Source organism: Molothrus ater, chromosome 5, assembly GCF_012460135.2.
Source record: "Molothrus ater isolate BHLD 08-10-18 breed brown headed cowbird chromosome 5, BPBGC_Mater_1.1, whole genome shotgun sequence".
NCBI lineage: Eukaryota > Metazoa > Chordata > Aves > Passeriformes > Icteridae > Molothrus > Molothrus ater.
In genome coordinates this window covers 53,163,668-53,177,664 of record NC_050482.2, presented here as the reverse complement: position 1 = coordinate 53,177,664, position 13,997 = coordinate 53,163,668, and the positions used below count along the sequence as shown (strand labels likewise).

General features: G+C 44.5%; 2 protein-coding genes across 2 annotated transcripts in view; one reads left to right on the top strand and one right to left on the bottom strand.

Moving 5' to 3' along the window:
* Positions 1-1,582: 1,582 nt before the first annotated feature.
* On the bottom strand, positions 1,583-10,078 carry MTERF2 (mitochondrial transcription termination factor 2). Its single transcript, XM_036401179.2, has 3 exons — positions 9,838-10,078; positions 7,746-7,937; positions 1,583-3,632 (listed from the first exon to the last, which is right to left on the bottom strand). Exons 1-3 carry the CDS (start codon positions 10,061-10,063, stop codon positions 2,425-2,427), a joined length of 1,626 nt encoding a protein of 541 aa, XP_036257072.1. The 5' UTR covers positions 10,064-10,078; the 3' UTR covers positions 1,583-2,424.
* Positions 10,079-11,141: 1,063 nt separating this feature from the next.
* The window catches only part of CRY1 (cryptochrome circadian regulator 1), a 39,926-nt gene continuing 37,070 nt past the window's right edge, over positions 11,142-13,997 (top strand). The window contains exon 1 of the mRNA XM_036400416.2: positions 11,142-11,838. Within this exon, the coding sequence (XP_036256309.1) occupies positions 11,681-11,838 (158 nt within the window). The 5' untranslated portion in view covers positions 11,142-11,680. The remainder of the gene's footprint in view (positions 11,839-13,997) is intronic.

Genomic DNA, 13,997 nt, shown 5'->3' with positions numbered 1-13,997 from the left:
CTTTTCTCCTGGTCAATGATGCTTGGGAATATCCAGTTTTAAGATCATAGCTGAATGGAATATGGAACTGAAATCTTCTGGGGGAGTGAGGCTTTTCTTTTGTCCTGGGATTGTTTCTGTGGTAGCTGTATTTCACTTTGCTTCTCCCAGTCCCTGTTCCAAAAGGGGAAATGTTTATGAAGGCAGCTTGTATGCCTGACTGCTCTCTCTAGGTAGTGAAAGGCTTACTCACAGGCTGGTCCACAGTCACTGTGAGTAACAAAAGATGAGGATTTTAGCAATACAGTGTTTTGGTGACTGGGAATTTTCCTGAGGTTTTATTGTAAATGAATCCTGTGAAGAAGAGAGAAACGGGTCCCAGAGTTAGGAATGAAGGATTGACTGAATTTTCATCTGGTAGAAGAGGAGCATTTCTGTGAATGCTTTTATTTTCAAAGGGGAAAAGAAATTGAAACATTCAGAACACAAAATGAGTTTGTGGTAACTCAGGCTGTGAGTTAGTTAAGGAAATACATCCTTTTCCTGTTCTGTTGCCACAGCAAATAATTTAAGTGATGGGAATAAGCTGTTTCAAGAACTTTGTAAAAACAGATACCTGTAGAAATGCTAGAACTAAATATTCAGGGAAAACACTGTTGTATGTCTTGGTTTCCTTTTCCTCTTAAGCTACCTTAAGGGTCTCTGGCTCTGGTCACAACGAACAGGTTGTGTTAGAAGAGCTTTGGAGAGCTGAAATGCCCCTTTGTGTCTGAGGGGAAGGACGCTTTTAAATTCAGATAAAATTGTTGTCTGCTTAATGGCTGAGCAGGGAAAGACAGTCTCAAAGTGACAAAGGCAAGTTCCTGTGAATTTTTAATATAGCTGTCTTCCCTCTTTAAAGACGATAATGAGTTTTGAAAGAGTCAGCACAGACATAGCATAGACCACAACCTGACTTTTTTCGTGCTGTGATATGTCCCCTTCTTGAATTCCTGCCAGTGTCGCACACACTCCTGCAGGAGTGCCATTTACCCCCAGAAATGCCTGTCACGCCTACATTTGCTCGCAGAGTGCTCAGTCTAAGACCTTCAGCTGTTGGGATCTTTGCACTGCTCCTACCAGGTGTTCCCAGCCCCTCGCCAGAGCACAGCAGATAACGTGGCAGACTGCAAAAACTCATCATCTTGCAGCCCACCCTCTGGACCAGTAATTCAATACCAGCTTTCTTAAGCAATTACAAACCACATTTTAAGAAATGGAGGCCTGGACTTGCTGCCAAGATGGGTGTTAAAAATGACCTTGAAGAATGCCTGGAATGAGGGTGGTGTGTAGCTGGCTTTTATTCTGCTGTCAAGAGGGAATGTGTGTGGAATAGCTACTTAGGAAAGTCTGCGAAATCAAATCACTGATCCTAATCCTATTGAGATGATTGTCAGTGATGCTACTGTTTTATATTATCATTCACAGCCCATAAATGAGAAGAAATCAAATCCCCTGAGAACTTAAACGCTGTCTATTTTGAAAGTCAGCACTTGTCACCAATTGTCATATGGTGTTATCTTAGAAGCAGTGTCACCCGTATATTTAGAAACTGTTGCAGCTGTTTGCAAATCTGGTAGTCATGTTTAATCACCAGTGGTTTACAGACTAGAGTTTTGTTGCACCTAATAGAAAAGCATAACTTTCTCTTTTCTCCTACCATCATTTGAGACTTGAGTCTCTCCTTAATCTTTCTTGTTGCCAAACCTTGCTAGAAGAGATTAAGAACTATACAATAGCAATAAATGTATTTCTTTCTCTCCCACACCATTTGAAAAAATAAGTAAATTTTGAAGTCTCAGAAATATAAATGTTATCATCTTATAGTTTCTTTGCATTATGGTTTGTACACAAAGATACTAGGGTCTCAGTTAATAAAAAAATATTATGTCCAGCCCCTGTTCTTAGGGCAGGGCTTTGCTGTCCAATAAATCAAGTCTGTTGCAGGTCAGGATCCAGGAGCTAGAGCTACTTCAGCAATAAGGAAAAGAACTCCAAGGGCGTTTCCTGAAGACAGCAAACCAGCCGATTGATGAACACCGCTGGAAAAATAATCTTCCTTTTGTCTTCCTCAGATAAAAATTGTGCTAATCACTACCACAGGCTGGACTGTGCAGTGACAGAGCTGAAAATCTAAGGCAGTTAATGCCCTGTCAGGTAAGAAAATGTCACATCTGACGTACTCTTAGAAAAGGCAACCTTTATCATAACTGTAACTTTTATGATGATATTTTAAAGTATTACAATACTGTGATTGTATTATGAAGTTGTACCTAAGACCCCCTCCTGAACAAAGTATAGTATAAGACTACAGTCTTGATTAAGATTGCTTTTGCTCCATCTCTTCTCAAATAATCAACTTGCCTTTTAATTTGCTTTTGCATAACTTGAAGTACAGCATTCATATTAATCTTCAACGTGTAGAGGAGCAACAGGATTAAAAATTGGTCTCTCCTTCTTTGATTGTATCTTACCATAAGTGACTTCAAAATCTTTTTTAGTACCATTCAAGCTTTCTAGATTTCCACTCTTTATATCATATCCTAACGCAGAGAGCTTTTTAATTCGATACTGAACAATTTGTGTTGTCAATTCCAGCACCATTGGTGTCTCTCTTATCTGTGCTATAGAAATTCCTTCCTTCAGTAGTCCTTCAAGTCTTTCTTCCAAAACTGTGACAGAATAGTAGAGAAGGGCTGGGCATTTCAGCACTAGTTGTTTTAGTTCTTGATCACTGCACTTGAAGATGTTTTTGGAGAAAAGCATACTCTTCTGCATAGTGGTAGAATTAAGTTGAAAAATGAAGCCTTTAAGTTTGGACAGCAGCTGTAGAACTTCCTGGTCAGTGAAATAATTCTTTTGGAGAAATTCCAAGTTCTCCTGGATTGCAGTGGAAGTATTTAATAAAATAAATGGATTTTGGCTCAATAGCTTTAGTATCCAGATCTTCATATTTGCTTCAGAGCCCCCTAAATTTAAATAATTTCTTTGTAATGTCTCTATCACGTTTTTGTTTTTCTCAACAGGGTTGTAGAAAATATTGGGTGCACTTGTCAAGAACCTGGTGATTATATTATTCTTAAGTCCCAGCTCTTGAAAAAACAGTATGTTTGCCTTCTGGTTCTGCTGATACTCAGTAGTAAAAAAAGACTCTGGAAATTGCTCTATTAATTTAATCATCTGTTTTTCATTCTGGCATACTAATTGCCATAAAGCTCTTTGAGAGTTTATCTCTGCTGGGGTGTGGAGAATTGCCTCGGGGCAGCGTTCTATAATGCTGGCTACAGTGGTCTCATCTGCTCCCATTTCCTGTAAGATGCCAGCAATTTCTTTAACATAGGCCACGTCCTGGAGAAGGACCCATTCCTTCAGTCTGCGTATCTTCGTGATGTCAACTGACAAACTGTAGAGATTCTCGAGGGTTTTTTTATTTTCCTCTCTTGACTTGGTATCAGTTGTGTAATTGGAATGTATTAGGAAGCTTCTGTTTGCTACGTCAGGCCATGCTGATGAAAACTTTAGTCCCGTGTTAGAGCTCGGAGATCTTGTCAACAGAAGAGTGAATGTTTCTTTTGCACCATGAGCAACTCCTCTCAGCATCATGGAAGTCAGTCCTGTGGAGACACAACAACTGTAAGAAAACACATTTAAGGAACAAGTTAATGGTCAGAATCATTGATGTTTAGACATAACTGGTGTAAGAAATTGCTCTCCAGAGTGGTTTTTGTTATTAGTGCAAAATCCAGCCTTCATATGGAAGCAGGGGGAAAGACCATTTTTGAAAGGTTAATGTTCTGATGGATATACACAGAAAGGTTAATGTTCTGATGGATACAGACCTGATGTAGGGCAGTGCTCTGCCCATATCAGTGTTTGCAGTCATACAAGCTCCAAACTGTCGGCCATTTCTTGCAGCTAACATTGTGACAGCATTACAGATCGTTCACACTGTATGAGAAAAATTATTCATGCAATTTCATTTGACAGCAATCCCACTAAATGGACAAAAATGGCAACTTAAATCTCTTAGTTCTTATGAATGTATTTGCTTTAACTTCTCAAGCATTATTTGGAGTGTGAGTTGTTCTTTCATGTGTCAGAGACCTACCACGCAGGGCTGCTTCAGCAGCAGTTTGCAGTATAATTTCATTTTGAAATCATTCTTTATATAATTAAGGGAGGAAAAAAAATCATAGGAACCTTTATGTAAGTGTTTTTCTGCAGCTGATTGTGTTAATTGCGTTTGAATAACCACCCTGGTATTTTAGAGGAGGAAGCAAGTACACAGTAACATTTCCAGGCCTTCACCTACCTCTTCTGACACCTACTTTGCTACAGCTGCTGCTTGCACCAATGCCTTACTTCTGCCTCCAGGTCTCCAGGTCTCTTCTGTAGGCAGAGTCCTTGTGGAATAGGTGTGTGGCTGTGCTGGAGTCCACAGGGCCAACCCCACACCTCACCTTTGCTCAAACTGGCTGCCCAGTTATCACCAATACCACATGCACTGTCACCTGCTCTGCAGGGGCAAAGGAGCCACAGCAGTCAAAGAAAGATATCATTAAGTGTATCTTTAACTTCCTGGGGGGTGTTTTCATAACAACCCTTTGGAACTACTGACTGTGGAAGGGAGAACTGCTGATCTCTGCAGTACTCCTGCAAATAGCTGCTGCTGGTAATATGCTTAAAACTGCTCAAACCAAAAATGAGAACATTTGGACAGCTGCTTTCACCTCTTCCTAAGTATAGCATGCTTCAAAAAGTACCAACCTGAGCATTGTTAAATTACTTTTGGCTGGGCTTTTTTGTTGGTTTTTTGGGAGGAGGAGGGGGTTTTTTTGTGGGTTTTGTTTGGTTGTTTTGTTTTTTTTTGTTTTTTTTTTCTTTTTTTGGTTGGGTGGGTTGGTTGGTTTTGTTTTTTTTAGGAGAGAAAGTACTGTTATGACCATGCAGTACAATGTTCTACATAACAGACCAACGTACCTATTGTACAGCTGTACAAGAGCCCTAGAATCTTCCTTACAGCCCACTGTTTAAGAAAATATGTGGTTTGTTTAGAAAACTTTAGTGGTAGATTCTCTTTCTAGCTGCCAGGTAAGGTTACATATTTTCCAGAGGTAAATCCTTTGTCTCAAGAGAGTGTACCTTTGTTTTTACATTGTTTTTTTCCTGCTTCTGAGATGGACTATTATTATGTTATTACATCATAAACAAATAGAATATGATGTCATTTCCTATATGCACACTTATTAACAGAAGCTGTTTATTGATAACTTGTTCTTTAGTGTTATTTCACACGTCTAAGGCAAAACCAATTGCCTAATGCACTGCTTGTGTCAGAACCCCAAGGCTGATGATTTTGTCTTCATATACCTTGTGACTTCAGAAATGCTGTCCCAAGCCCCACAACAGAACAAGTGATTTTCCCCAGTAACCCTAAAAGCATTGGAAGCACTGGAAGTGTAGGTAAGTCACAGATGTTTTCTGTGCTGACCTTTCCATGTCCTGAAAAAGTGACTGCAAACTAAACCTCTCCTCCACAGGAGTGACACAACTGCCTGTGTCTGAGCACTCTGAGTAGTTTTACTGAGTTTAGTGGGTCCAGTTAGAATAAGCAAATCTCTGAAGGATCAGGGTTTTCTTCATTAATGCTTCAGCTTAGCTAGAAGCAGCCAGCAAAGTGAAGTGTTGTTAAAATAGTTTGGGATGTCAAATAATATTTCCAAAGTACAAACTGGAAAAATAAACATGACTTACTTTTACTTAAATGTGTAATCATGCTGTTAAACATAATTGCCTTGTGAGTAATGCAATCCCTTAAAATACTGTGATTTTTACTATTACAGAGCTTCAAAAATACTCTGAGATAGTAAATTGTGCTCTTCTGAAATCTGACATGGGAATGGTTATTACATTCACATAAAAGAAACTTTACATTTTCGAAAAATGCCTGGGATCATAGTCAGTTTTTCCCTGTTGTTAGCGAGAATCATCAGAAACACAGAATACTGTAAAAGAAAGGAAAAGTTTATTTACCAAAACTCATTTGACAGGGATATTTAGGAGCCCTTGTAAAAAACCCCTATGCAAAATAAAACATGCGAAATAACATGAATGAATTTGAATGTCATGGTGTTCTATAGAAACCAAGATATGAGTTATGACTTGATAGATTTCCAAGTCCATAGATGACAGTATTCACATTTCAGGTATGTAACTGCTTTCAAGAATTCAGAGTTCTCTCAAAGCTCTTGTTGGATCTAATACATGTTCTAATGTGCAAGACCCCACTGTAACTTTTCACATAACTAGATTGCTGTGGGGATTGTAAAGCAGTTGAGAGATTAAGGAAAAAACCCAGCCAGCTCAGATAAGATGCTTGCTCTCGCTGCCAACAGCACCCTCTCACCACCAAGTGTTAGAACAGCAATAAGGAAGTGACCGAATGTCAGTTACCTGTGATCCTGCTTGCTAGCACACTTGCAGAGACCTGAATATATAGAGTAATGGGGTGCTGGAAGTTTCATTATTTGATGAGACTTCTATGTAAATCATCTATAGAAAGTAGATACAATGATCAACTGGTTGATTTATCCCTCATGTGAATTTCTGAATGTGTGTTTTGAGACTCAAATATCACTTTTTGAAAATTAGCAAACCCAAACTTATACTCCTGCTGGACTGTTCACAAAATCTTTCAGTAAAGAGAGCAACGGTATGACTGCTGACCACTACCATTCTCATAACAGGAAACTTAGTAGGCTATAAAGAATTAAATAAAACTACTGAATGCCTAGATTGAACTTTGAGTGAACCAAGAAGAGTCTGTATCTACCTAGAAGAGAGCAGTGTAGACAAGATTTGAACGGTTTGTGAAGGAATCTGTGGTGGTGAGAGGTTGCAGTTTTGTAGATTAATGCACAGTAAATGTTCACACTCATGCACTAACAAAAAATGAATCCCTGCTTTGCATTAGTGGTGGAAATTAGGTAAATTATTATAAAATACATGCTGGACCAACATAAAACTTACTAGAAAAAAAAAAATAGAGAGGATCCTACAGTAATCCAGGTTTGAAGGGACTTAAGAGCTCAAAGCAGGGTCTGCAAGATCCAGGCTGCTTTGTCCAGTCAGGCCTTTAAAACCTCCATGGATGGAGCCCAGCGGCCTCTGTGAGTTACCTGTTTCACTGCTCAACTTCCTCATGGGAACAAAGCTTTTTCTTATATTTAGGAAAGGAGACATTTGCAAAGTGCTTAAGGACGCGCCGCACTATTTAAACCACTGGTCATTAAGTGGTGGTGCTTTCAGCACAGACAAAACCCGGGTCTCCAGCACAACCCGCTCCCACGGCCCGGCCACCTGGGCCGTCCCTTTCCCACCCTTCGGACCCCGCTTGGGGGCGGAGAGGGAGGAGGTGAACGTTCTCCGGCAGCCAGCACGGGAGCAGCGGCTGCAGGCCCATCCCCGCCCCGCAGCTGCTTCGCGCCGCTCCTGCCGCCGACACCGGCGGCCGACGCGGGGTCCCCGTGCCCGGGGGTCCCTCCCCCGCCTCGCTTCCCTCGGAACCGCGGGCTTCTCCCCCCGCACGCCGCCCGCCCACCCTCAGCGCCGCGCCGGCGCTCGGAGCGGGACGAGCGGAACGCCGGCTGGCCTCTTCACCCCCCCATGCCCCGGGGCCGGGCCTGCCGGAGAGCGGCCCGAGCCCCGCCGCCCTCGGCCGTGCTCACCGGCCTCGCCGCCGCCGCCGGGCCGCACCGCCGCCGCCGCCGCACGGGGAGCGCTGGCACGTACCGGGTGCCGGCAGGGGAGGGGCGCGGGCTGAGCCGCAGGGCAGGAGGACATGGCCGTCCTGCAGCGGGACCCGGCCCGGGCTCGGCCGGTGCGGAACCGGCCGAGCCTCCGCTGCTTGCCAAAGCAGGCTTGGCCGGCAGTAAGAAAGTGAAAGGCCGTTGGAGTATAACAGCTTGCAGAGAGAAATAGTGGGGTGGATAGGAAAAAAAATATTTTAATAATAATTTCTAAGTAATATAATAGCAAAGGACGGAACATACTTGAGTGCCTTTGCTCTGACGGGAAGCAGATGATCCTTTTGATTCGGTAACACCGACATCATGATGGGAGGCTTGCCTTACACCAGTGTATTTTCTTCATATGACCACTGCCTTATTACATAATGAAAGTCACATCTAGTCATTGGTCTTATATTGTTTTGCTGGTGGCTTATCAGAAGTTCATTGAGTTGTGATGGTGAGAACCATCTTCCTCTATCTTATTTTTTTAGTCATATCTACTTATCTTTTTCAGCTAGAGTAACAAATCAGCAGTCACATAAATGATTTCTAGACTAGAAATATTATACTAGAGGTGTTGGGATTTTTCAACTAACTCCAAGTCTATACAATCACATCTTTCAGAGAGTGAAAATCACTATTGTTGTCTCTGTGAACCCTTCTTTTATCAGCTACATGTTCAGTAGTCTCTATTGGGTCTGTGAAAAAGAGCTAATGAAGAAGAGAAATGCTATAGAAATAAACTTTGGTCTAGGAACAGGGTTCAGGCTTGGTCTCCTAAATAACTGCTGTTCCTAGAACAGTTAACAAAGTCTGTGAATATAATGCACACAATGATGTTAAAAACATCCATCTAAATTAGCTTCTAATTTGTAACACAAAATGTACTGTACACTTGCTTCTTTATGTTTTTTTCACTTCATGCCTTAATGTTATCTTTTTTCCCTTCTATCTTCTCCCCACTCTCTTCATTTTTGTAATCACAGTCTGGGCTAAATTAGCAATATTGTTTAAAAAAGTTATTCACATGAGAACACTGTAGAGAGGTTTACTTGTGTGAGTTTCTTGATTAACTGCCATTCTATTTTCTATTTCAACTAAGTTGGAGTGGCTCTTCCCTTGAGATCTGACATTTTAATTAATATAGCCTGCATCTATTATATATTAATATCTCCTAATACAATATTAATTATACATTAATATGTTCTTTCTTTCACTTCTGAGTCAAGAACAAACTGTCTCACATAGAAGGCATGGCCAGATAGAGACCCAAAGAGTGCTTTGACATAATAATATGCTAATGATATACTGCAATTGTTATTTAGCCTGTAGCAACAAACAGCTTAAAGACTGATGGTTTTCATTACTGCAATTTGTTTATGAAACCATAAGATCCAGTGAGGAAGGGCTATTTCCACCTCGGTATTCCCAAGCAAGCAGATTGGTTGATGATGGAACTTTATTCAGAGCTATTTTCAGTGTGGCAGCCTTGTGGGGAGCTAGCAGGACACATAATGAGTATGAAAAAGCAGTTTAAATGTTTGAAATAAAAACTATGTTGTGAAGTGACTTTCCTTGAAAATAAGGAATCTACTTATTCACTGTGTTCAAAAATTATAGAATTCAAAAGAGTTTGATGGACAGTGGTCATTAACTACTGAATTCCTTTTTGTTTTTTATTTATTTCAAAATTAATTACCGAATATTTGGCATATAATGATAATAAAAAACTAAATAAGAATGTACTTTGTATTAATTGAGAAAGCAATGTTTGACTTTACAATGACCCCACTACTCCAGCTCTGAGTTGCAGCAAGGATCCCATATGTTCTTTTTGGATCAGAATGATGAGCTGTGGAATACGATTTTCTACATACAACGAAGTGATATTGAGAAACTCATCATAATTTATGCTGTTGTTAAAGTCAGTGCTCAAAAGCTGTTCAGTCTCCACCCGCTACACCTTTTAAAAAGAAATTTTGTGTAAGACGAAGCAGAAAGGGATTCTAATCATGGCTGGGCCCTTTGCATACCTTGATTGTCAGTGACAGGTGGGGCCTCAACTGCCAGGCAAGCTGTGACAGGACAAGAGGACAGAGCCTCAAGCTGGACAAGGGGAGGTTCAGGTTGGACATCAGGAGGAATTTTTTCACCAACAGGGTTGTTAAACATTGGAATGAGCTGCCTAGGGAGGTAATGGAGTCACCATCCCTGGAGGTGTTCAAGAAACACCTGGACGTGGCACCCAGTGCCATGGCCTAGCTGAGATGGTGGTGGTCAGTGAAAAGTTGGCCTTGGAGGTCTTTTCCAACCTAAATGATTCTGTGATTCTATTACTGTTTATTAGGTCATTCAAAGTGAGGAAAGACAAGCACAAAGGGAAACATGATGCACACATCTCTTGTTGACTTTTACTTTCTGTGGATCTTAGCAGAAAAAATACTTTAAGAGAAAGAAAAATGACAGTTCTTAAAGTACTGTCTGGAATTCTTGAAATTAAAGAAAGAGCTGTACTGCTGATTTGGGTCCTCTGCCTTTTACTTGAGACATTATTTCTAATGAGACCATTCTTGCGCTTGCTATGCGCTTGTCCGTGAAGCTGTAGATTTGAGCTGCAATCCACAGGTGGAGGTTTATTTTCAGATCTGCATCTAGAGCTGCCCTGCTACGGCTCCAAAGGGTTGTACTGAGTCCAGTCAGTGCGATGCCTCCGTCGGCTGTTGGCCGTGCGCACTGTAACCAAGGAGCAGGTCCAGGGAAACCCGCCGTGTTTGCTGCAGACAGCGGTTTCAACTCTGTAATTAACAGGCGTGAGAAATTCACCACCTACTAATGACTTTACTAACGGTGCTCCAAGAGGGACCATTTTAACTCGTTCTGCTGCTTGAAAGCCTATTTGGGTGCGGCGCCGCCGCACGGCCGAGTCACTCTCTCTTGTCCCGACGGCACCGGGCAGCAACGAGCCCTCGGCCCGCGTCACAGAATCGTCAGGGTCGGAAGGGGCCTCCGGAGCTCCGCTAGCCCAGTAGGCGCTCCCTACGCACACGCTTATATAAGCGCCCCGCCCGTTTCCCGCGGATGGGGCTGCGCGCGGTGGGACCGGGGGGGGGGGGGGGGGGCACGGCCCGGGGGCGGCGCGGGCGCGCGCGGGCCGCGATACATAACAGGCTCGGGGACGCGCGCGCGCCTGCGCCTCCCGGCGGAAGCGGTGTCGCCAAGAGCCGCCTCGCGGCCCCGTGCTCATCCGGGTCCCGCCGCGCCGAGCCGAGCGCGGAGGGGGGTGGCGAAGAGCCGGGCCCTGCCCCCCGCCTGCCCGCCCCGCCGCGGCCCGCCGGCCCCGGGCTGCCCCGACGGGTGGGATTCCCGTCGGGGTCGCAGGCGCCCCGGACGCTTCCCTCTCAGCCGCGGGCACGCAACCGCCCGGTCGAGACTCCCTTTCCCCGCGCGCCGCCGGTAGCGAACACACCTCAGAAACGTGAGGGCCCGCGGTCACGTGGGAACGGCGCCGGCCAATGGGCGGCGGGGGGCGGGGCGGAGAGGCCGGTGCAGCCCCGCGCAGTCACAGGGCGAGAGGCGAGGAGGTGGCAGCTGTACGGACAGCGTTTTCCGCGGGCAGGGCGCCGTCACCGCTCCGCAGTCACCGCCGGACCCAGCGCTCCCACCTTTCGTCCCTGCTCTCCCCGGCGCGGGGGCTCCGCGGGGTGATGCGTCCCCGCCGGGCGGCCGCTCCCGCTGTGTCCGCCGGATCCTAGAGCCGTCCGCAGCGAGGCCCCGCGGGCCGCCCCGCCGCCCTGTCCGTGCTCGCCCGGCGGCGCCGGGCCATGAACGGCCCCGCTGGCGGCGGCGGTTCCCGCTGAGCGTCCGCACCCGGCATGGGGGTGAACGCCGTACACTGGTTCCGCAAGGGGCTGCGGCTCCACGACAACCCGGCGCTGCGGGAATGCATCCAGGGCGCCGACACGGTGCGATGCGTCTACATCCTGGACCCCTGGTTCGCCGGCTCCTCCAACGTGGGCATCAACAGGTGGCGGTGAGTGCGGGGCGCTGCGGGGGCCCTAATCCCCACGTTATGTATTCGGTCACGCCGCCTCCCCGCCATCCCCTCCTCTCCGCGCCCGATTGGGCCGCCGCCAGCGCCGGCTTCCCTCGGCTGCTCGCCCTCCCCGCGGGCCGGCGGTGTTACGTATCCAGCCCGGCGCCGGCCCGGGCTGCGGCTCCCGCGGCGCACGTGGGAGGGACGGGGTAGAAGGAACTGGGAAGCCCGTGGCAAAATGCGGACTGGCGGGCTGTGGCTTCCCCCTGAGGGGCCCGCTTATTCTCGCTCCCGAGGGCGGCGGTTCAGTGCCCGAGCGCTGGAGCTCAGAGCGGGGTTGCTGCCGGGTGGAAAACCCTGTGTGGAGCAGCCTGGAGGGCTTGCACCATCTCAGGAACTCTGGGCAGCCGGGAACCCCAGGGCGCCTCCGTCCTGGAGAAACTGAAGCTGCTCGCTTAGCTCAGAAGTACTTTTTCAGAGTAGCGTTCCTGCACAGAAGGATGTCACAAAATACCCTGAGTTGGAAGTGACCCACGACGATCTTGAAGTCCAGTCCCTGCATAGAACAACCCCAAGAAACCCACTGTGTGCCTGAGAGCGTTGTCTAAATGCTTCTTGAACTCTGGCTGGCTCGGTGTGCAGTATCCCTTTCGGGAAAGTGATTTGTTCCTGCACCGTCGAGCCAGTTGTATTTCTCCTACCCGATATAAAAATGAACTTCTGTGGATTTGTGACTGACACTTGCATGCTAAATGTGTGCCATAAGGCAGAGGTTAATAGGACTTCTGTGCATGCTTGTCATATGGGATTAGTTAAAACATCACTAGGAATCTGAAAATTGTTACCATTGTAAAATTGTTGATAATGTAGTAAAGTTTGTGTATAATCTGTCCCTCCAATGTCAGGAACTTGAAATGCTGGTGAACTTAGTCTGCCCAGACTACAGTGCTGAGAAGTTGCCTAATTATGGAACAAGCACAATGAAACTTATCTTAACACTGCGTCATAGAAGAATGACAAAGTTTAGAAACTTCAGGTTTTAATTGTATTTACCTGAATGATTGTTCCTTTCAGATTTAATAATTTGTGTCCTAGCTTATACTTTACCAACCAGGTTAACTTACCTTTGGAGGTTTTCAGTTTCTATTTTGTTTTTCAGATTTTGAGAGGTTTTCCTTACAATGTTCTTGTTTTCAAGAGATAGAAATACTAAATACTTTTGTAAACTTTAACTTGATGGTTATTTCATTTTCACTGATAAAATAACTTATGAATAACTGTTAGATACTTCCCTTATCCGAGATTCATGATGTACATTTATTTTATAAGGGACTTTAAAATTGCTTTTGTTTTGAAGGGATAACTTTTTAAATAACATTTTTACTTACTGAAGAAGCTCAGAGATCTTAGTTTTTTGGGTGAAACGTGAACAGCTACTTAAGTTTTAAAAGAATGTGGATAACTGGCACAAGTCTAAGTGTTAAGGAAGTAACATGTTTTAAGAATACTTCATAGGTCTCTAATATGCCCTGCAATTGAAATGCTGAACAGTTTTTGGTTGTATTCTCTGAGCTAGTGAATGAGAGACAAATGTGAACTTTGATTCTAGCAGAAGGAAGTTCATGTCTTCAGTGCTATTGCCCTGGTTCTACAATGACTGTGTAATATGATCATTAGCTAATAGAGTCCTTGAGTACATATGTGTGTGATGTATTGCTGGTTGGTGTACTTATCAGTGTTTTAGAAGGCAGCTAGTCCTTCCACTGCATTTTGCATTTGAAGAAAAATGCCTGGGTTTAGTTGCTGGTTAAAGGGATTGAGTTTGGGGTAGATTACAGCTCCCCTGTCCAAAGCACTTCAAGCAATCTTCTGGTACTCAGATACCCTCAAGGCACATGCTGCACATGGATTTGAGTATGAAATCTTGCTGCCTGCATAGCCTGGTTTTGTGAAATCATCAGGTTTTTTTCAAGTTTAAAAGTGCATTAGCTTTATAAAATAACTGGTTGCTAAAGCTGTATGTTTATTGAGGTTCTTCTCAATAATTTTTTATTTAAATAGGCAGTTACTAGTTTGGTATGAATCCACTTTAGGTTCCAGTGGTTTTAATGAGATGTTTTTAATCAATGCAGACACATACATTCCCAGTAAGTATA